This window comes from Colobus angolensis, unplaced genomic scaffold (assembly GCF_000951035.1).
Source record: "Colobus angolensis palliatus isolate OR3802 unplaced genomic scaffold, Cang.pa_1.0 Scaffold152, whole genome shotgun sequence".
NCBI lineage: Eukaryota > Metazoa > Chordata > Mammalia > Primates > Cercopithecidae > Colobus > Colobus angolensis.
Genome location: NW_012114622.1, coordinates 92,065 through 114,372, shown reverse-complemented (window position 1 = coordinate 114,372; position 22,308 = coordinate 92,065). Strand labels below are relative to the sequence as shown.

The window sequence follows — 22,308 nt, the reverse complement described above, 5'->3', positions numbered from 1 at the left end:
TTAAGACTATAAGATATTTACACACAGATAAAGATCTGACAATAACGTTAACAAAATATCATAAAAAATATGAAATAGAAATTTACTGTGAGTGAGGATCAGCAAAGCTATAAACAAGATTTAGCCTCTCAAGAACAAAATATTTTGGTATTAAAAGATGCTGAATAAAAGAATAGATGTGCATAAACAGCTTAAATAAATAAAGAATGTAATTTCAAAGATGAATAAGCATCAGGAATGACTGACTACACAATATAATTATTATTATAAAGAGCAAATATATTTGAAGAAACAATCAGTATGATGGAAACTCTATCCAAATTCTATCCGAGGAAATAACCTAAAGAATAACAGAGAGACAAGAAGATGAAAAAAGTGAAATAGAAATGGAGACATATGGTGGACAAAATTCATGTCCAATTGGAGTCTCAGAGGAGCGTTCACAGAGAATGGAGTTGAGGTAGTATTTCAAAAAATTATGGCTTGTAATTTTTCAGATATGATAAAATATAAGTACATATAGATTTAGAAAGTGTATCCTTAAAGCAGAAAGCAAAAGAATAAGTTTATATCTAGATACATTAGTGAAACTGTAGAACGGCAAATACAAATGGAGGACCTGAAAAAGAGCCAGAAGAAAGAGAAAGAGATACTTAAAGAGGGACACTTAGCAACAACAATGGAAACCAGAAGCAGTGGAATGATATATTCAAAGCATTGAGGAAAAACTATTCCAGACCCAGTCATAATTGTATTTTTGACGAAACTATCTTTCAGGAGTTGAGTGTCAAGAACCAAAGAGAATTTAGCCCTTACAGATCTTCCCTAAAGAAAAATCTAGAGGAGATACTGCGGGAGAAAGGGAAAACATTAAAATATGACAGTTTTAAACAGAAGAATTGATAAGAAAATAAAATAGTAAACATTTAATGAGTCTAGTTAAACTATTTTTGGTACTAAATGATAATTATTATTTTATAATTTATATATTATTAAATGTTTTATATTATTGTACAATTTAAAATATAAAACATATCAATAATTATGTTCATAATTATAATTATATGCCACTTTGAAATTAAGAAAAAAGAATTACCCCCAAACTACATAACAATAGCATGTAAATCAGGAAGGGAGTACTCAGACTTAAATGTTTTATCATCCTTGAATTTCTGGGGATTACGGCATTGCTTAAATATTGACTCTACATTTAAAATGCATGGCAAAATTTCAAGGGAACCCATTTACATAAAATAGTCAAAGTTAAGAAAAATGGAGTTTGAAAAAGCAACCCTCAGTTCATCAAAGCAAGAGAAAAAAAGAGGAAAACAAGCATAGCCAAAGTAGGACACATAGAAACCAAGAAGCATGACATCAGAAACACATCCAGATATTTTTATAATCACAATAAACTAAAATGAACTAAATTTACTACCTTCTAACTGGTTTTATGCTTCCAGTCTCTTCTTGCTCGCACACCCCACATACCTCTGTCAGAATAATCTTCTTAAAATATTCACTTCTTCATGCCACTTTACTGATCTAATTCTTTCCTTACTTCCTACTGTTCACAAGATAAATTATAAGCTCCTTAGCCTGATGTTAAAAATCTTTCATTCTGTAAATCCAATCTACCCATATAATCTCTGTACCACACCTCTGTTCTTCTCTCTTGTCAAATTAGAGGCTTCACCTTTGCTCATATTGCAGTCTCTTTACTGTGCTAAGCCTGTGGATGTATAAAACATTTAAAATAACCAGTGAAAGAGAAAGTGTTTGTTGCCATCCAGAGTTCCGTAGTTTAGTAGGGCAAACATTAGGCCCCCAAACAAGGCAGTTTGATTAAATATGTAGGTGACATACAAGATACCATCAGTATTAAAGAAGATAAGTGTGTGTGTGTGTGTGTGTGTGTGTGTGTGTGTGTGTGTATGACAGAGAAAGGAGGTGAGGACTCTTGCTATATGAAGAAGTCAGACAAGTCTTCATGGTGACTATAATCTGCCTTTTGATTAATATCTGATAAAGTGGTTTGTTCTCTTGCCTTATGCCAAGTTTATGCAGATTTCTGCACAACCAATGCCAAGTATCCTCTGAAAAGAGAGGCCTTTGCCATTTTGTCTTCATAGCACTAAAATCTTATGTTGAGATTTGGGTTTGGAAGGCTTAATGGATTTAAGAAAATTAAGCTAGTGCTACCTAGGGGTAAGAGGTAAGAAATTTATTATTTCTCAGACCATATGTGAACAAAATACATAAATACAATGCCTTTGGCAGCTACTTTAATGTCTATTTTTAAAATTGAGTTTCAATTTTAATTACAAAAGAAGTGATGGGGCAACCCCAATGTCTTCTTTCATCTCAAGATGAAGATGAAGCCTGTCATCTTTTCACTAAAGTTCCTGACACTCTGGAGGAGTAACTAGAGATGATAATTCTGTTTTTCAATGTTAAAAATACCACGTCATTTCATTTTCATAGGGCTCATTCATTTCCCAAGCACTTACTGATATATCACTTTATTTCATCTTTCCCCACTTGCTCATCCCACATAGATAATGGTCCTAAGGACTTCTATACCTGCAATACTACAACATCCTCTCTTTTTCCTTCCTTCTTCTTGCCCAAATGTTCCCAACTGTAATTCTACATTAGAGTCGATGAGGGAGCTTTCAAAAGACACTGAGGACCAGACCCCAATCCAGACCTTAATTAATTCACAGCCCCTGGGGATAGGGCTTAAATGTTATTTAATTATTTATTTTTCCTTTTACATTCCTCGAGTGACTCGCAAGGGGAGCTGGGGTGGGTTTCATAACCACTGCTCTAACCTCTTGCCTAATCATTGTATCCTAGATTTTGCTATTAGATTCATCCTCCTGGACCTCTGTTCTGCTTACCTCACCATTTGACCATTCTGTAGCTCTTAAAACTCATTCCTCCATGAATGTCTGGAATATACCATTCCTTCCTAGTTCTTTGTTTGATATTCTACCATCTCAGTTTCCCAAAATATATTCCCTGTCACTAATTTTGCAAACAGTGTCTCTAGTTGTGCAAGCCAGACCCTACTGGTTAGTCTTCATTCCTTTACTTCTTTAACACCTGTATTCAATGAATCATGAGTTATGTTGATTTTACCTCCAAAATAGCTTTTAAGTCCATCCACTTCTTTTCATCTCTACCTTACCTCTATCTGCCAATCATATTGGGCATGGACTACTGAAATAAACTGAGATGGTCTCTCAACTCCTTTTCTTTTCCTGCAGTTGATTCTCCACACAATCACCAATGAAATTGCTGTGAAACAAAATCTCTCATCATATAACTCTTGTTAGTGCTTTCTTATGCTCCTGAGAAATCATTTAAGTGTCCTCATCAAAGTCTGTGTGGCCAGGCCTCTAGCAAATTCACCCAAAGAGCAAATTCCTCTTTGGGTGTTTCACACTTTTGACCAACATCTTCCAGTTTTCTTGTATTTCCTCAGGGAGCTGTGCTTCTTCACACATTCTGGTTCCCTCTTCTCTTTGTCCTCTGTAGTTGGTAAATTCCTACTCATTCTTCAGAAATTAGCTTGAACATCATTTCCTCAAGACCAGGTCAGGGTTCCCTGTTTTATGCTCCTATAGTAACCTGTCTTTCTTAGTTGCACTTTCCACATTTTTAAGTAAATCACTGTCTTGTTGTCTAACATCTGCTTCTCCCATTAGATTATAAACTTTATAAAGTTAAGGAAGGGGTCTGTCTCACTTTTCATTTTATTCTCATGCTTAACACAGTACTGGGCACATAAAAGATGCTCAGTGGCTGATGCTGAATAAACAAAAGAATACATGCATGTATTAGCAGAGAGGCTTTGCAAAGCCAGAAGAGTTACAGGGTTTGTTTTCAAGAACTCAAACATTCTCTCTATTTCAGGGAGGATTAAAAGCAGTGGTGTGGACAGATGCATTTCAGATGGTTGTCATGTTTGTGGGCTTCTTAACGGTTCTCATTCAAGGATCAACTCATGCTGGTGGGTTCCACAATGTATTAGAGCAATCAACAAATGGATCTCGACTGCATATATTTGAGTATGTCCAATGCAATTTTTTCATACTTTACAAAGATTTAGCTACATGACCTTGTCACTTAAAATAATATCTTGGGCATCAAATGAATATCTTTGTTCACTCATTTCTGTCTGTCTCATAGCTTTGATGTAGATCCTCTCAGGCGACACACTTTTTGGACTATCACAGTGGGAGGAACTTTTACATGGCTCGGAATCTATGGGGTCAATCAATCAACTATTCAGCGATGCATCTCTTGCAAAACAGAAAAGCATGCTAAGCTGTAAGTTCTCAGTAAAGACAAATTTTAATGTTTTATCTTACCTTATTTGGTACTTATTATATATTAATACTTCCTCTTGGGGTGTGTGTGTGTGTAAGAGAGAGGCAGAGAGACTCACTTAACTCTTTCAACTTTTTGAGCCCAGTGTTACTACTGTCATCTCAGCAGGAAGTGGCCGAGAAGGGGTATGAACTGAAGTTGATTTGTCTTTTCTCTCGATTATTTGCTGCCTCCATTTATTGAGAAATTACTAGATTAAATTAGGTACTGTGGGTGGCGATGCAAAGGTAAATAGCTCACATTTCTTCCTCACTTGATTTAGCATGTGGTCTCTTCAACTATTATTTTCCTTTTCATGGGTTAAAAGGCACAATTAAATTTTTTAAAGAGTTTATTTGAGTGAATAGTGATTTATGAATTAGGCAGTTATCAAATAGAAGTAGCTCAAGGCCTCCATTGAGGGAACACAAGGGGAAAAATTATAGGTTAAACATGGAAGTAAAGCAAAGGAAATATTTGATTGGTTACATCTGTACAGTTGTCTTACTTGATTGGAAATTTCTTAGTTAGATATCTGTAAGTTATTTGGTGGTTTCTGAGTAGTTAGCATTAAGTTTCATTTTTTTTGTTTGATGTAGGCATTTACCAGAAAAAGCCCAAGTTAAGCTTCATTTATATTTGCAAAGGTTAAGCTCACTTAACAGATGTTTGTACTCTTAAAGTTTCCAAGGAGAGGTTAAAAAAATAAGAAAACAAAGGGTAATATAGCAAGCCACAATGGATCTTCAGCTGCTCTGACTCTTTCCTGGTCTGTTTGCTCTGAAGGATACAAGCAGAGGCACAAGCATCAAATGTTTTCCAAGCCCTGCAAGCTATCCATGCTCCAAAATAGAGACCAAAGTTATATACACTTTCACAAAACTGGCAGAAATAAGGCAAAACTGCATCCAAAATGATTCTTCATCTTCGGTGTTGCTTCCCAAGGTTTCAACCTCCCCAGCCTAACCAGGATACACTAAACTTTTCTTAGAGAAATAGTCACTATGAATATTTCCCCAAGTGATTTTAAAATGCTTTCAATGCACAGTTTCTTATGTTCACTAAATAAAATATAAAATTGCCTGGAAATGATTCAACCATTTTGTAAGCTGAATTCCAAAAGGAGAACTGTAATGTAATATTTCACAGCTCTCAGAATAAGGAAATAAAAGCATTATCTGGTGTTCCATCAATTCACTGGTAACATATTCAAATCTTATTACAATAAATAATATTGTAACAAACCCTCCACACATGTGGTCATCTCTTTATCAAACAGCTGTGTTATTGAAAATGCATGTGACTTAATCTGAAAAATTCATTTAAAATTCTGCTCTAAAATAAATTATAGTTGGCTATACCTGTAAAGAGAAGAATCCTTTGGTAAAATAAATAATAATTCTTTGTTATATCTAGTTTTTAAAAATATTATGAGTTTATATTATTTTCTTTTGTGAATATGGCTAATTTTTCTACGTTAATACCTGAAAGTTAGGAAATGTGTCTTTTTAATCATTTTTCCCCACAAGACCAAGAACAATGCTTTGTGCTTATTAAATGTTTATCGCTTAGTAAACAAAGTAATGCCTTGAGAAGGTCATACTTGTGTGTATGTATACACACAGGGACACACACATGTATGGATGGGCATATATATGTGAGTGTGTATGTGTACACACTCACATATATATGTAAATGAAAATTAAGGCTAACTAATCAGAAGCTATCAATGAACTTATCGTTATCTAACTAGGACATTTCCAACAAGATAGACCAAGTAATACAATTATATAGCTGTAATCAATCAATATGTGTACACACATACACACATATTTCTGTATATAAATCTTAAAACCTCATTTAGTAAAGTAGTTTAATTCAAGAAAAATAAATACAATCCCATTCCTATAGTTACCCGGAAATTGGAATTTGTTGTACTAGTATTTAGTGAGTATGAAAGCTGGCAGAAAAGGAGGCATACTCATGAAGAAAGAAATGTACATAATTTCCTAACAAAATGTACATAATTTTCTAACATTCAGGACTGCCATTCCTGGTTCCAGTCATGCTGACTCCCACGAAGGGATTAGGACTGTGATAGTAATTTTGTGAGAATAATGAAAGATGAAACATAAAAATTCACTTTAGAAAAGGGATCCCTGAGAGAATCTAAGGTGATAGGGTTAATAAAATTCAGGAGAGAGAAATCAGTTCAGATGTTCGGTACAGTTGCAGTGCACAGAGCTGCAGGGGAGATTGCTGTGGTGGGGGAATGGTGAGGGCTCCCATCTGTCACATAGTTGGAGCCTTGAGGGCACTCAGGGGCATCTGGAAGCCACTCAGAGCCAGCTGCTGACTGACTGTCTCCTAGGAGGCAATGCAGATGCTGATGAGATGTTTTGCTTTTGTTCCATTATCTGAGAGCCTAATGTAATTAAGACATTCCATGGGGTTTAGAAAAATCTCTGGTACTTGAGGAAAATTAATCCTGCAAAATAGGTAGGCAGAAATAGATCCATAAAGTTCACACTGAAGGTGGGCATGGGTTAGAATCAGGAGTGGCTCATATACATGCATTTGGTTTCATGACCAGAAATGTGATTATTCACCAAAGACAACTTATTCTAAAGCCAAATCTTCCTTGCACCTAGAAATAGTATCACTTACGAAGACAGTTAACATGTGCTTCCTGGAAGTTAACTGTTCGTGTTTCTAAACCCTTGTTTATCTTTCAGGTCTGCTGGTAGCAAATGGTGCTGTGAGGGTAGGAGTTGATGCAGGGTATCACGTCCCATCTCCCAGTTACAATGAGCACATTTACACACAGTTGCTTTTCCATTTCCATTTCCTTAGTTTATTTTCCCCTTATCTCTATCAGATCTAAAATTATCTTATCTTATTTATGTATTTATTTATTTATTTTCAGTGTTCATTACCTGCTTCTAGTCCCAAAATGTAATCTCCACGAGGTTGGGTTTTGCATTGCTTTTTGCTATAGCCACAGTACCTAGAACAGGGCCTGGTACAGACAGTTGCCCAGTAAATACTTTTTGAATGGATCAATGAAAAAGCCTATTTTACAAACAGAAGAATTAACCCTTTATAGAATCAACGTCCATTTAAAATGATAAACAAAAATACAACGACTTTCATGTTCTATTGCCACTGGTTTCTCATTTTGCGTAGTTGACTGATAAACTTGTAAGATTGTTTTGGATAATATAAGACTATCCTCTATATGGCTATATAACTTCCACATATTTTTACAGAGTGTAACTCATTAAATCCTCGTAATCCTATAATAAAAAGTAAGGCAGTTACATTACATTCTTTTTACAGATGATATAACTGACTCAGAGTGTTATGTGACTTGTCTAAAGTCACATAGTTGTTAAGAGTAAAGACTTTTAACTCCAGGTCCAATGGTATATTTTAAAAAGAAACAGTGTAAAAAATGTAATTATGTAGTCATGAATTTCTACCATTAATTTCTTCAATCATTTCATCATTTCTTACCAAAAAAATAATTTTATATTTGCTATATGCTGGAACTGTTCAGTGCTCTGGGAACACAAAACAGTAATACATGAATAAATATAGAACTTCAGATCAAAAATACTATAGTGACATAATTAATTATAAGGAGTAGAAACTGACAAGAGAGCAGGAAGTGACTGTTACAAACAAGGATGAACAGGAAAGCCTCTCTAGCCGGCCAGGGCAAAGACTTGAATAGAGTTGGCCTGAAGAAGGTTGGAGACAGCCAGAGTACAACTAAAGCAATTATCGGTATTGCTGATTTTATGTAGCAATTGTATTCCCAAAGCCCAGCAAGAAAAACAAACAAACACATAAAAATCATTGCATTGGCAAAATACTTCCAAGGAAGTAGCCTTTGAGATAAAAACTTCTTTTAAACTGTGAAGTGAAAACTCCTCTAAGTGGGATAATTATCTGGCATATTTGCCTTATAAATGTGGACTTCGATTTAAGGGTCTTCTGAAAGTCAAGTACAGCTATACAGTATAGGTTTTAGAGGACTTTGAAATAAATGTATGTCCTTACATTTAAATATGATTCCCTTCAAACAGTGACTAGATCTTAGACAATGTTCAGCGTTGCTCTCTTGGCCCCCTGTGGCCATCTCCACAGTGAGTGTGTTTATTCTCTCAGGCCAAGGTAAGGCCAGCCTACTTTCATGTCCTCTCTGGAATTGAGGAAATTAGTAAAATTTCCACTTTCAAAGGACAGCAATGAATACAACATAACTGTAGGATACTACAAAAGCACCCAGGCTGGAATTAGGCATCTCTGTGCCTGTTAAAATAAAATGAATTGCACCACATCATATGGGTAAGAGGATCCTTAGTCTTTCATACTTTCTGTTGTCTTTTTAAAAAACCAACTCTAACTTTTATCTGCATGAATCTCCAAAGTGAATATATCCAACACTTCTCTATTTCTGTATTACCTCATTATCCCTCTGGAAAAAGATGTTAAAAATATAAGTTGCCTCTTTGACAGTTTTATGAATTGAGTAGGGGGAAAATCACTTGAAGTTATATAATATGAGTGATTGGTATGTGAAATTTAATCCAAGAGAATAGATCTCCTACCACACATATTAAGACTTTGCAGAAAACTCCTGATTTCAAAGGAAAATTCACTTAAAAATCTTACTTTATTTAAATTTGGTAATGAGTCTAAAAATGTAATATTCTCAAGCAAAAAAAAAAAAATAGCAAAAGTATAAAGTATAGTGATTCTTAAAGGCTATAGAATTTTATTTTACTAGCAAAAAGGCCCAAAATCCTTTACCTTGAGTACTTGATAATGACCTCACCACACCATGATATGGTATGCAGGCTACCAATAGGCCAATGTGCTCTTTTCTAGTGCCCTGTATTTTAACTTGCTGGGTCTCTGGATCATTCTGGTGTGTGCTGTCTTCTCTGGCTTAATCATGTACTCTCACTTCAAAGACTGTGACCCTTGGACTTCAGGCATCATCTCAGCACCAGACCAGGTATGGGTTTTCTTGAGGACAGTGGGGAAGGTCTGGAATAAGCACGCTTCTGGTCATTGTTGGGTAATGTTGGCTTTTCTCTTTTTCTGCCTGGACTGCTCACTATTTCTCAAACCCCAAGAAGTTGGCTTCTTTCTTGTCTTTGGTGATACCTGCATCTACCAGGTTCAAATATAGGGGAATGAGAAGGTAAAAAAGAGGGCACCTTGGCCAGGCGCAGTGGTTCACACCTGTAATCCCAGCACTTGGGGAGGCTGAGGCAGGCAGATCACTTGAGGTCAGGAGTTCGAGACCAGCCTGGCCAACATGGCGAAACCCCATCCCTACTGAAAGTACAAAAATTAGTCGGGCATGGTGGTGGGCGCCTGTAATCCCAGCTACTCAAGAGGCTGAGGCAGGAGAATTGCTTGAATCTGGGAGGCAGAGGTTGCAGTGAGCTGAGATGGCACCACTGCACTTCAGCCTGGGTGACAAGAGTGAGACTCCATCTAAAAAACAAAAAAAAGAGGGCACCTCACCTTGTTTCTGAAGACAAGGCTTGGTAGCATAGCAAGGTTGGAAACAGTGGAATGCAGGCTTGAACCAAGGCTTTGGATGTTGCTTCTGCCTTTGGACTCTTCCTACAGGTTTCACAGTTGATTAAGGAACCTCAGATTGAAGACAATGACCCTTATTTCCACAATGCCTGCCTCTTTTCATGTCTTCTCAGCATAATTTAAATATCATGCTGGTATAGTACAGTAAACATGGTTTTGGAAACTTTATTTATGGAAAATATGCTCATGAGAAGCCATCATTTGCCTTCCCTCTCTCTATATATTTAACTGTCCTGCTCTGTCAAAGAGGGGCTCCTCTGCCACAAACCTGGAGGTAGAGTAGAACATCATATCTAGATTCCCTGAAGACTTCTTTTATGAGTTTGATTTTAGGGTTTAGTTGCTAACATTCAGGATAAACAGGAAAGAAAATGGCATATACTGAAAACAAGGAAAATAAACTTCCTACCTCCTTTTGCTCAAAAGCTATTTTCCCACATTTCAAACACTAATGAGAAGACCGCTAATCCTATTTTTTCTCTCTTTACTTTTCTTTCTTTCTTCATTGTATTTTTTTATTTTTTGCCTCCTCTTCAGCTGATGCCATACTTTGTCATGGAGATATTTGCCACAATGCCAGGACTGCCAGGACTTTTTGTGGCTTGTGCCTTCAGTGGAACTCTGAGGTTCGTATATCAACAATAATCTGATGATGATGATGGAAAGGATGACAAGGATGATGGTGTAGTGATCAACAGTATTCAGCAAGCACTCACTGTGTATAAACTGACCTTCTGAATGTGTTATTTGTATTTGCTTGTTAATTGGCACACAACATATGAGGCTAGAACTTCACTCATCATCAGTATACAGATAAGGAAAATGAGATTTAGCCAGATAGAAAAATTACCTATGGTGAGCTAGTAAATTGCAGGGGCTGGATGTAAGCCTTGATCTGTCCCTACTCAAGACTTTTATTCTCGCTATCCTACCTTGTCTGATGCTAATTGACCCCACACTTTCACATCACCTTTACATAAAGCAGCTCACTCTGCTGGCTCCTCTTATTCATTTGGCTGCAATATATATAGTCATGTACCACATGATGTTTCAGTCAACGATGGACTGCATACATGATGATGGCCCTACATTTTAATACCGCATTTTATCATACCTTTTCTATGTTTAAGTACACAAATGCTTTGCGATTGTATTACAATTGCCTATAGTTTTCAGGACAGTAACATTCTGTACAGGTTTGCAACCTGGGAGCAGTAGGCTATACCATATACCCTAGGTGTATAGCAGACAATGCCATCTAGGCTTAAGTAAGCACATTATGATATTTGCACAATGATGAAATCACCTAACAATGCATTTTCTCAGAGCATAGCCTTGCCATTAAGCAACACATGGCTATATATTCTGCACATCTATTCTTTGCATTCCATTCATCGCATCTTTAATAACACACTCAGACAGCTAATAACTTCCATTCCTCAAATAAGGGCATTATTCTAAATACAAAATAATTCATTTTATTATGGCAACTATTTTAGAAGGCTTATATTATACCAGACACAGTTGGTGACATCAGGGATATTGCAGAGAACTAGACTGACATAAGCACTGTCCTTGCTTATACAGAGTGCACTTTCTAACAGACATGGCAGATGGCCATGTGAGTAAAAAAGATAAATAAGATTGTGTCTGAAAATAGCAAACAGTATAAAGGAAATAACAGCATGTATCCTCAAGAGAGGTGAGGTCTGAGGGTCCTAATTTTGTTAGGCTCTTTAAGGAACTCCTTTCTGAATATGTGATACTTGTATTGAAAGCTAAAGGATACAAAAAAGCCAGCTATGTGAAAAGCACAAGCAGGAACATTTACAGGCAGGGGGAAAAGCAAATACTAAAGCCCTGGGGAGACAAACTGTATGGAGTGTTTGAAGAACAGAGGAAACACTGGCACCTAAGGCCCTGGGAGGAGAGCAGGTGGGGATGAGTTAGAAGAGGTGAGCAAGAATCAAATCATGACGAGCCTTCATGAAATGGTAGAGTTTGCATTTCAAGTGAAATAGGAAGTCATTAGAAGGTTTGAAACCAAGGGAGTGAGTGATATACAAATTGAAGACTTGATCTTCTCTGTCAGGAAGATTTGAGCTTTCCTCTTTATATATAAGAAAAGTAGCCAATTGACCTATATATGAGAAAAGTAGCCAATTGACTGCTTTTCTCATTTGTTCATTATTTATTTGCTTTATTAATGACATTTTTGAGCACATAAAGATTTTAATTTATATTAATGTTTTACATTCTGATTTCAGGGTTAACATCATTCTCAGAAAGGTTTGTCCATTCTATGATTATAAATAATCAACTAGATACCATTCTTGTATACTTATGATTTTATTCAATATTAACATTATTAAATTGTCTAGACTATACATGTGATATTGAGATCGAGACCATCCTGGCTAACACGGTGAAACCCCGTCTCTACTAAAAAATACAAAAATCTAGCTGGGTGAGGTGGTAGGCGCCTGTAGTCCCAGCTACTCAGGAAGCTGAGGCAGGAGAATGGCGTGAACCTGGGAGGCGGAGCTTGCAGTGAGCTGAGATCTGGCCACTGCACTCCAGCCTGGGCGACAGAGCAAGACTCCGTCTCAAAAAAAAAAAAAAAAAGAAAAAGAAATTAAGTGAAGTTCCTGCTTTATTTTCTTTGTAAACTAGTAACCAAGTTGTCCCATTTGTCTTTAATAAATAGGTCATTTTTTATCACTGACTTGAAATATTACTTGTATTACATTCTATATTCTTCTTTGTAGTTGATACCTCTTCTTAATTATCTTTTACATCCTTTTGATGTATTGGTCTTTAGCTATGCCAACACCAATAATTTTGATGACTGTGCTTTAAAATATAATTTATCTATTAGGCTGATACCCTAATTAATTTTATTTTACAGAACTTTCCTGATATCTAGGGGTTTTAAAAAAATATTTTTAGTTGATTCTTTGGGGTTTGATTGTAATCAAATATCTGCAAATACTCTTGACTTTTTTTCTTTCTTTTTAATAGGCATACTTCTATGTTTATTTTCTTATGTAATTGTGCTTTGAGAACAATAATAAATAAATAAGGTAATAACAGAAATCCTCGTTTTATTATATACTCTAAAAGGAATATTTCTTTGATTTTACAATTTAATAAGGTATTGACTTTTGGTTTGAAAGGTATTATTTATATTTGAGAATATTTGCATAAATTATTTAAAAAGTAGAAGAATAAAATGCATATATTTATGCTAATTTTAGAAAAGATGCTTATGTCAGTGGTATATCTTGGTAAAATTTTAGCATTTTTGAAATGGATATATAATTTTGCTCTTTCAAAACTTTTAGCATGTTAATATGTTGACAGATTTCCAAAATAGCAATATCCTTGAATTTATATAATGACTTTACCTTAGGATTTTAATTTAGTGCACTGCTGACCTGTCTTTACTAATACTGTTTTTAGAATTTTGCATCAATAGCACACAGAGACAGTGTCCTATGGTGTTGGTCCTAGGATCTCATGGACACTAAGGACAGAGATAATGAGCACCAGAGACTCAAACACCAGTAAGGGTCACACTCTGTCTTTTCGTCTCTCTCTACATGCTTTATTTTTCGCCTTCTTACTCTGAGGCTCACTCTTTCCAGACTGGAGAAATATGGCCGTTAACAGAATAAATCCCCCATAAAAGAATGTTGATTCCTTTATTCTAAGTCCCAAATTTTCAAGGAAGAAACACACTGGACAACATATGGTATAGAGAGATTACAGCTGCCACAACCACCAGGAGACTGTGGGGACAGAGAAAGGAAAAGACAGGAGTGGGAATAGAATGGGGAGATAGTGGTTGAGACACAGGGGAAAAAATATTTCCACTATCTTGTAGCAGCTTTAGAATCTGAAAATTGACATATGGATACACCTGACTGCCAACGCAACCCTGCAAAGGTTCTACAAACCTTACCCTGCTGGGCCAAATTCAACTTTCTGCTCCTCCCACCCAAAGGATTCAAAGATTAACCTTGATGTTAGAAACTTTCATAAGACGTATATTAAGACAAAGATTTTGGGAACATAAAAAGTCCTTTTATTTAATCGTCTTCTTTCCTTATTTAACTTTTATGGAGCTCCAGATAGAAGAGGAGTCTGGCAGGAATCACATATCATGTTTTAATTCTTAGAAAAATGGCTGGGCGCGGTGGCTCAAGCCTGTAATCCCAGCACTTTGGGAAGCCGAGACGGGCGGATCACGAGGTCAGAAGATCGAGACCATCCTGGCTAACACGGTGAAACCCCGTCTCTATAAAAAATACAAAAAACTAGCCGGGTGAGGTGATGGGCGCCTGTAGTCCCAGCTACTTGGGAGGCTGAGGCAGGAGAATGGCATAAACCCAGGAGGCGGAGCTTGCAGTGAGCTGAGATCGCGCCACTGCACTCCAGCCTGGGCGAAAGAGTGAGACTCCATCTTAAAAAATAATAATAATAAATAATTCTTAGAAAAATAAGAATAGTACCCCCAAAGCACTTAGTTTTCAGATATGGGTCTTGGACAGTTTTTACTACCTCTGTATATATTACTTAGAGAAGTCATAGCTATACCTTGTGTTCAAGTGAGCACTGGAGGATAACAGAATAATTTTTAATGAATATAAATGGAAAACTTACAAATTCCTAGACATCTTTTGTTCATTGGCCTGTTTCTTTTCCAGAATTTTTTTTTTCATAGTTGTGATTTTGCATCATTTGAATTGAATATTTTATCTATTACACTAGCTAAAATATTCCAGGTCTGTATGAGGAATTAAAGAAGGTCTCATGTCATTCTGCAAAGAAAACCCCAACGTTCAGGTGCTGTGTCACCTAAGCAAGTTTTAGGTCAAATAAGATTGAGCTCTGATTGGAAAGTGAGAGAGGGAATATCAGAGGTTTTATGCAGTTTAAATTTGTGGACACTTTCCAGTCTTATCTCTTGCCACTTTCTCTTTTACTGTTATAATATCATTCTAGCAACGCTGGTAGCTTTCGGTTGTTGAATGTAACAGCTCCTTTTTATGTTGAGACATTTATATGTAAGTTTTCCTTTTTCCTACAACATCTTTTTCCCATTTTGCATGGATCTTCCCAGTGCCTATCTGTCACTTCCTAAGGAAAATTTTCCAAACTACGTATCAATTTAGGTCTCTGTATGCTCTTATAGCAACTTTCTATTTTCCTTCACAACAATTTCACAACTGTAAGCAGGTAAATAATTGTCAATAGTTTGTGTACCACTTAGAGTGCAAGATCTATGTCTTTCTGGTTCACCATTGTATGTTTGATACCCAGAATGAATAAAACGATGTATAAATAAATGAATGAATAATTAATAATGAGTGGCAGGCTGTACTGATTCCTGGGTTAGGGTAGTCACTACTTTCTGCTTCCACTCCAACCTGAACACACACGTAGATACACACACACATATTTCCTCTGGTGCTGCCTGCTAGTTCATTTAACCTCTTGTTAAGAGGAATTAGTGGGTGTTAGATTATGAAGCCTAGCTTCTTCTCTGTAGTTCATGGAAAAAATTTAAGAGCAATAGCATGGAAAAGATTTCAAAGATGAGTAAAGAGGCCATATAGTTCCCATGGAGTCTCAGAAGATAGAGACCTGTCTGCATCTGTTTTTCCTAGAGCCTTGCCTTATCTTTCTGCCCTGGACAAGAGGGCAGGCTGATAGTTCTGCCTTACGTAGCTTAGACCATGTTCTCACTTTTCTTTCCTTACAGCACCGTGGCTGCCAGCATCAATGCCTTGGCAACAGTGACCTTTGAGGATTTTGTCAAGAGCTGTTTTCCCCATCTCTCGGACAAGCTGAGCACCTGGATCAGTAAAGGCTTATGTAGGTACAGCTGGTGGACCTTCTATTCCATATCATGAAATGTACGTGTGGTACATGTCAAAGTCCTCCACATGCTATTTAGGACACACTTATAAACACAAATGCACGGTGAGACATGTGAAGAATCCCACCTATAGATTCTTACACTTCCAAAGATCCGGCAGGGTATCAGGAAAGAATGACTAGCTAGTTTACCTTAACTGACTTTATTTTCAGATACTCTTCTATACTTACCCTACACTCTAAATGAGGCTTATCCAACCCACGGCCTGTGGGCCACATGCGGCCCAGAATGGCTTTTAATGCAGCCCAACACAAATGTGTAAACTTTCTTAAAACATTCTGGATATTTTTGTAATTTTAAAAATCTTACTGGCTATCATTAGTGTTTGTGTATTTTCCATGTACTCCAAGGCAACTTCTTTCAATGTGGCCCAGGGAGGCCAAAAGATTGGATGCTCCTGCAGACTAATCACATCAATCTCTCTTGATTACACTGTGTGATGGTCATATTAATCTCTCTACATGGGAAGATGTTGTGCTCACTATGGCCAGTCACCTTGACAAAGAAAAGCTCAATTCTTTTCTGAAGAATTGTTCCTTATTACCAAACTCCCAGTAACCCCCTCAAAGAATAATTGCTCCTTGCTTAATCACGCAATTGCATATTATGTTTATAATCACTTCAGCACTTACCAGAGAAACTGCAGTTTCACAAGGTTTACTTTTTAAAGTATAAACAAATTATGCATTTACTAATAGAAAATATAAGTAATTTGGGAAAACTTATGTACATTGTTAAATAAAATTATACCTATTTTTCTTGGTATGTATTATGAAATCTCGTTCTAGCAGGATTGAATAAATAATTATGTGGCAGCATTGAGTGTTGATACATTTTTTGTGTGCTTAATATTAGTATTTTCTAAAATTGCCCAAGTTAGTAGACAAAATGGCATCACATTTTTGCTTTAATTTACATCTTTTGAAATATAGACCATTATTTTTCAGATAGTAATGATTTGTATATTTTTGTAAAAAATTATTTATGCTTTCTGTATATTTGTTAATGAGACAGTAGAAATTTTATTGTTTGCAAAATCTCTTTACATAGAGAGAAAGTAAGTCCTTTGTCTATTGTAGATGTCTCCCAGCTTAATTATTTTTAAACATATTTTTCATGTACAGAAAATTTCATTTTGTTTGGTCAAATATATCATTTCTTTTATTATTTTATCATTTCTTTATGCTTATAAATTTCTTACATTAAAAACCTATGTTTATATTTTCTTTTAGATTGTAAGTACTTTTATATTTTATATTTAATACATCTAAATTACTTATTTGATTTATTATTTAAGATGATAAATTAAATTGTTTTTCTTTTTTTTTTTAAGACGGAGTTTCACTTTCATTGCTCAGGCTGGAGTGCAATGGCATGATCTCAGCTCACTGCAACCTCCGCCTTCTGGGTTCAAGCGATTCTCCTGCCTCAGCCTCCCGAGTAGCTGGGATTACAGGCATGTGCCACCACGCATGGCAATTTTTTTTTTTTTTTTTAGTAGAGATGGGGTTTCTCCATGTTGGTCAGGCTGGTCTTGAACTCCCAACCTCAGATGATCTACCCGCCTTGGCCTCCCAAAGTGCTAGGATTACAGGCATGAGCCACCACATGCAGCCACTAAATTGTTTTTTTTATATAGTTCACTTCCCCAGCATTATTTTTCCAATATTCCTGTTTTAAACATATTTTCATTAATAAAAATATATAACATAAATTTTTTTCATCTATAAGAATATGTTTCATAGTATATACTTATTTTCTGTAATTACAGGACTAAACCATCTTGTTTTATATTATAACTTTGTAGTATTTTATTTAAATATATGATAGAACAATTTCTCATTTTTCTTTCAGTTTAAAAATTAAAAATGTTTCCACTGTAATTTTTACAAAAAAAATTGGCTATTCATTACTATTTATTCTTTCAAAATGACTTTAATGTTTATTCCATGAAACCTATCTGAAGCCCCCACTGCCACTCCTCAATCCCATGGGATTGCATTAAACCTGAAAACATATTTGGAAACAACTGATATCTTTGTCAGTCTTCCACCTAGCAATAGAATTTGTTTTATTTCTATTTAACTGTATTGTATTTTTTTATTTTACGTATTAACTATACTAACGTCTTCCTCTTTCAGCTCCTATTCCTTCCTCCCCCTCGCTCTCTTCTCTTCTTTCTCCTCTCTCTTCTTCTTCTTCTTTTATTCATCCTCCTCCTCCTTCTCCTTTCCTTGATAATATGAGTAAGATGCTTTCCACATAATGTCTGCTAAACTATTTATTATCAATGTGGAAAGCTGTAATTTTTTGTTTGTTTTTGTTTTGAAAATGATATATCTGACCATTGACTCAACTCTCGTTGATTCTTAACATGCAAATTGATTTTATTGAAAGTGTGGTTGTTGCTTGCAAATATGAATAGTTTTACCATCCCTTTATGCTTAATTGGTTTTCTAATTTAGGTTGTTTTCCATATCTTTCACTTTTTCTCTTATTTTCATAACTTTGTCCTTTTCTTCTGTATACTTGAAGAATTCAAGTTTTTCTCTGTGTTACTTTGAATTCTCCCTATATAAACTTCTTAAGAATAATGATTTTAATTATGCTATTGTGTTATGTTCCTTATATTTTATTATAAAAATTAAATTATTTGGCCAAGTTTAAAAATTTTATTGTGAATTACCGTGTATACATTGCCTAGATTTCCCATTAATATTTTCCTAAGCTTGCTTTTTAGCATATCCATCCAGTTGTCTATCCATCCATTAATCCATCATATTTTTGGTACATTTAAAAGTAAATTGTGGACTTCTGCATACTTCCCCCAAATTATTTTAACATGCACATTGTTAATGATAATTCACTATTTGAAAAGCTGGAAAAGAGAGCCTCAAAAGTTGCTAGCCTGATTTCATTTTAAGAGTAAGTTTCCGATAGGAAATATCATGTACTGAATCTGAAATAAAATAAAAATGATAAATACATGGTACTTGCTGTGTACCAGGCATTGTTCTTGGGTATATGCATATACTTGTTGGATTAATTTGCAAGTAGTTCCTTTCTACAGTGAAAGTTGTTAGAGACAGGAATCACATTCTAACTTTATAGCACTGGCATCTGGTGCAGTGTCAAATCTATGGTTGGTATTCAATAAGATTGAATTAATAGTCATGTTGGGAACTGGGCTGGATATATAGCTGACAGAGAATGTTCAAAAAGAATTAACACAATAGTTTTCTTTCCATTTCTGTCACTGTGTCTCTGTCTCTGTCTACTTGCTACTTTTTGCCTTTCTCTCTATTATTTGGTTTATGTGTTATTATTGGAATTCAGTGTACTCTTGAGATGATCTTTAAACAAAGATGTATAAAAAATGGCTTTTTAAAAGATGGTTTAGAGGCCGGGCACGGTGGCTCAACCCTGTAATCCCAGCACTTTGGGAGGCGAGACGGGCGGATCACGAGGTCAGGAGATCGAGACCATCCTGGCTAACACGGTGAAACCCCGTCTCTACTAAAAAATACAAAAAAACTAGCCGGGCGAGGTGGCGGGCGCCTGTAGTCCCAGCTACTCGGGAGGCTGAGGCAGGAGAATGGCGTGAACCCGAGAGGCGGAGCTTGCAGTGAGCTGCAATCTGTCCACTGCACTCCAGCCTAGGAGACAGAGCAAGACTCCGTCAAAAAAAAAAAAGATGGTTTAGAAAAGACGTTATTTTTACACATTGACTAAAACATATATGCTGATTTATTAGTGAGCTTTTATGATACCAGAAGAGCACCATACTCTGAAGGCCCTTATGGTGATATAGAAACAAATAAATCATTATGTAGCATAACTAAGGACCATAAGGATAATACAAATAAAGCGCCAAAGGGAAAAATCTGAAAAACTTTCCAGATGTGCGAAATCTGTTAAGTAGAATGTGTAGACGTTATTTAGCCATTGTTAAGATGAAAAGCTACTGGACTCCTGGAATTAGTAGCTTCTTTTTCAGCTCCTTGCTGGAGGGTGGTTGCCCTGGAATTAATTTCCACTAATTTTGTCTAGATTTAGTCTGGACCTTTCTCACATTTTCATGTGGTTTCCACATAACAGATTTCTTCTAGAAGCTTAGGATAACCCTTGAGGCTGGATACCAGTTCATTCCGCCTGACCTGAGGAAGCAGGTCATTGAAACTTTTCCTTGGTAGAGAGACGTCCTAAATGCCTCTCTTGGGGCTGATGATGGCTGAATGTGGAGGACGGTCCTCACTGAGATCCCTTTGCAAAGGGCTTGCATCAGAGACAGTTCTGAGTGCGGGTTCAAGTCATCCCTTGAAGTCAAGAATCCCTCAGGAAATTACGGTTGTAATTTGTCTTTCTTTCTTTCAGGTCTCTTATTTGGTGTGATGTGTACCTCTATGGCTGTGGCTGCATCCGTCCTGGGAGGTGTTGTGCAGGTAACGAAAGAAGGAAAAGACACATTTGATGTCACCAGAACTTCCCTCCACTCTCTTCTAATGTCCTGCCTCTTCCTCCAAGATCCAAAGGCTGACATTTAATAATACCAGCTCCCAATTAAAAATACATGTACAATTTCAATCAAAATCACTTTCAGAAGGAGAAACTATTAAAACTAGTAATAGGATAGTGAGATAAAATTAGAAACTCTCCAAAATTCAGATCTGAGAATTTATTATCCTGATATAAAAGTAGTGATAATAATAGTTAAAACAATAATAATTAACATGTATGTAACACTGTGTTCTGGGCAGAGTCCTAAATGTATTATTTCATTTAATCTTCATCACTTCTCTTAAAGTAGTATAATTAATGCACAAATTTTCCAGATGAAGAAACTAAGAAGTAACTGTCCCAAAGTTACATAATTAAAGAGTGGTAGAATGGAATATCTACTCACCTCCACCTATCATCCAAGATGAACTCACAGCTCCCAATTCCATAAAAGATCAATACTAAAAGGAACCTTATGTTTCAATTATAATCTGTTTCAATTATCTTCATTTTGCAGGTGATTACAGGAAAAAAAGTGAAAATATCCTGTTCAAGGTCTCACAGTTAGTGGAAAAACTAGGTTTATGACCCAAGTCTCCTGAGCCACCCATCCCCATTCCCCATGTTACCCAACTCACAAAACAGCATCGGATAAGCACATCTTCAGGTTCAAGCGATTCTCCTGCCTCACCCTTCCCTGTAGCTGGGATTACAGGTGCCCAGTTAATTTTTGTAGTTTTAGTAGAGATGGAGTTTCACCATATTTGCCAGACTGGTCTTGAACTTCTGACCTCAAGTGATCCACCAGCCTCGGCCTCCCAGAGTGCTGGGATTACAGACGTGAGCCACCACAACTGGCCTTGTGTAATCTGAACATCATTTAGAGTTTCTTATTATGGTATAAGTTTTCAATAAATGTTTTTCAAATGAAGATATGAGTCACAGTAAGTGAATAATAATCATTAATGTTTATAGAAGGCCTTCCAGTTCCCAGAGCAGTTTAACTTACTTGATCCTTCCAATGATTACTTAGATAAGTTCCATTAATTCCATTATAAGATTCAGGGAACAAATCTGGGAGAGCTAAGTGATGGAATAATTCACTTGTCTACATAAAAGAACTTGTGGGACATGGTGTCCTTTCTAATAGGCCATTAACATACTGTTTTATCACAGATGCTTTATAATCCCTTCATAATGTTTGAAGCACTCTGATATATACCCGTCTACACAGCAGAAGTGGCAAGGTGGCGAGGTTTGTCTTTAGTGATCTCAGGTACTTTTTTAAGATTTATTTTCCTATTCATGGAACCTATATTTCCAAGTTGCCTCTTGATGTCTTGTGCTCCACAATCAGTATTTACTCTTAAGAAAGTATCATCATGTCCAACTGGTGGTGATTAGAGTCACTAAATTGTTTTCCTCCAGAGATATTTCCACTGTAAGCTCCTCTGCAATTGAAGTATGAGGGGCTGCAGATAGGCAAGGACTCCTCCAAAGACTGGTGGAAAACAATTCTTGTAGTGAGGAGGAAGTGGTGAGTGATGCCCTCATCCTCCTGCCTTCGTTCAGTTGAGTATGCTGGGCCCACCTTCTTGATTGATTAAGATGTGTGCCATGCAGTTTAAGAGATGTCGATAGGCAAGAATGAAAACCCTGATCTCTCCTTTCCTACGAGAGGTATTTGACTCTAAGGTGGTCCACTCATTTCTCTGAACACATCTGACTTTGACGGGCCAAAAAAGGCAACTATAATTCCCTTATTTAATTTTCCAAACACCCTTGCTAAATTGAGTTTAATGGCACAACATTCATATTCAGAATTTACATATGGGAAGAAGACAAGAAATCAGGTACCCTAGGGATGAGAT

At 36.3% G+C, this 22,308-nt stretch overlaps 1 protein-coding gene across 1 annotated transcript in view; it reads left to right on the top strand.

Annotated features, from left to right (window-relative positions):
• SLC5A12 (solute carrier family 5 (sodium/monocarboxylate cotransporter), member 12) overlaps window positions 1-22,308 on the top strand; it is a 51,739-nt gene that overhangs the window by 14,557 nt on the left and 14,874 nt on the right. The window contains exons 5-10 of the mRNA XM_011936300.1: window positions 3,919-4,073; window positions 4,195-4,335; window positions 9,271-9,400; window positions 10,534-10,622; window positions 15,764-15,876; window positions 20,315-20,382. Coding sequence (XP_011791690.1) covers window positions 3,919-4,073; window positions 4,195-4,335; window positions 9,271-9,400; window positions 10,534-10,622; window positions 15,764-15,876; window positions 20,315-20,382 — 696 coding nt within the window. The remainder of the gene's footprint in view (window positions 1-3,918; window positions 4,074-4,194; window positions 4,336-9,270; window positions 9,401-10,533; window positions 10,623-15,763; window positions 15,877-20,314; window positions 20,383-22,308) is intronic.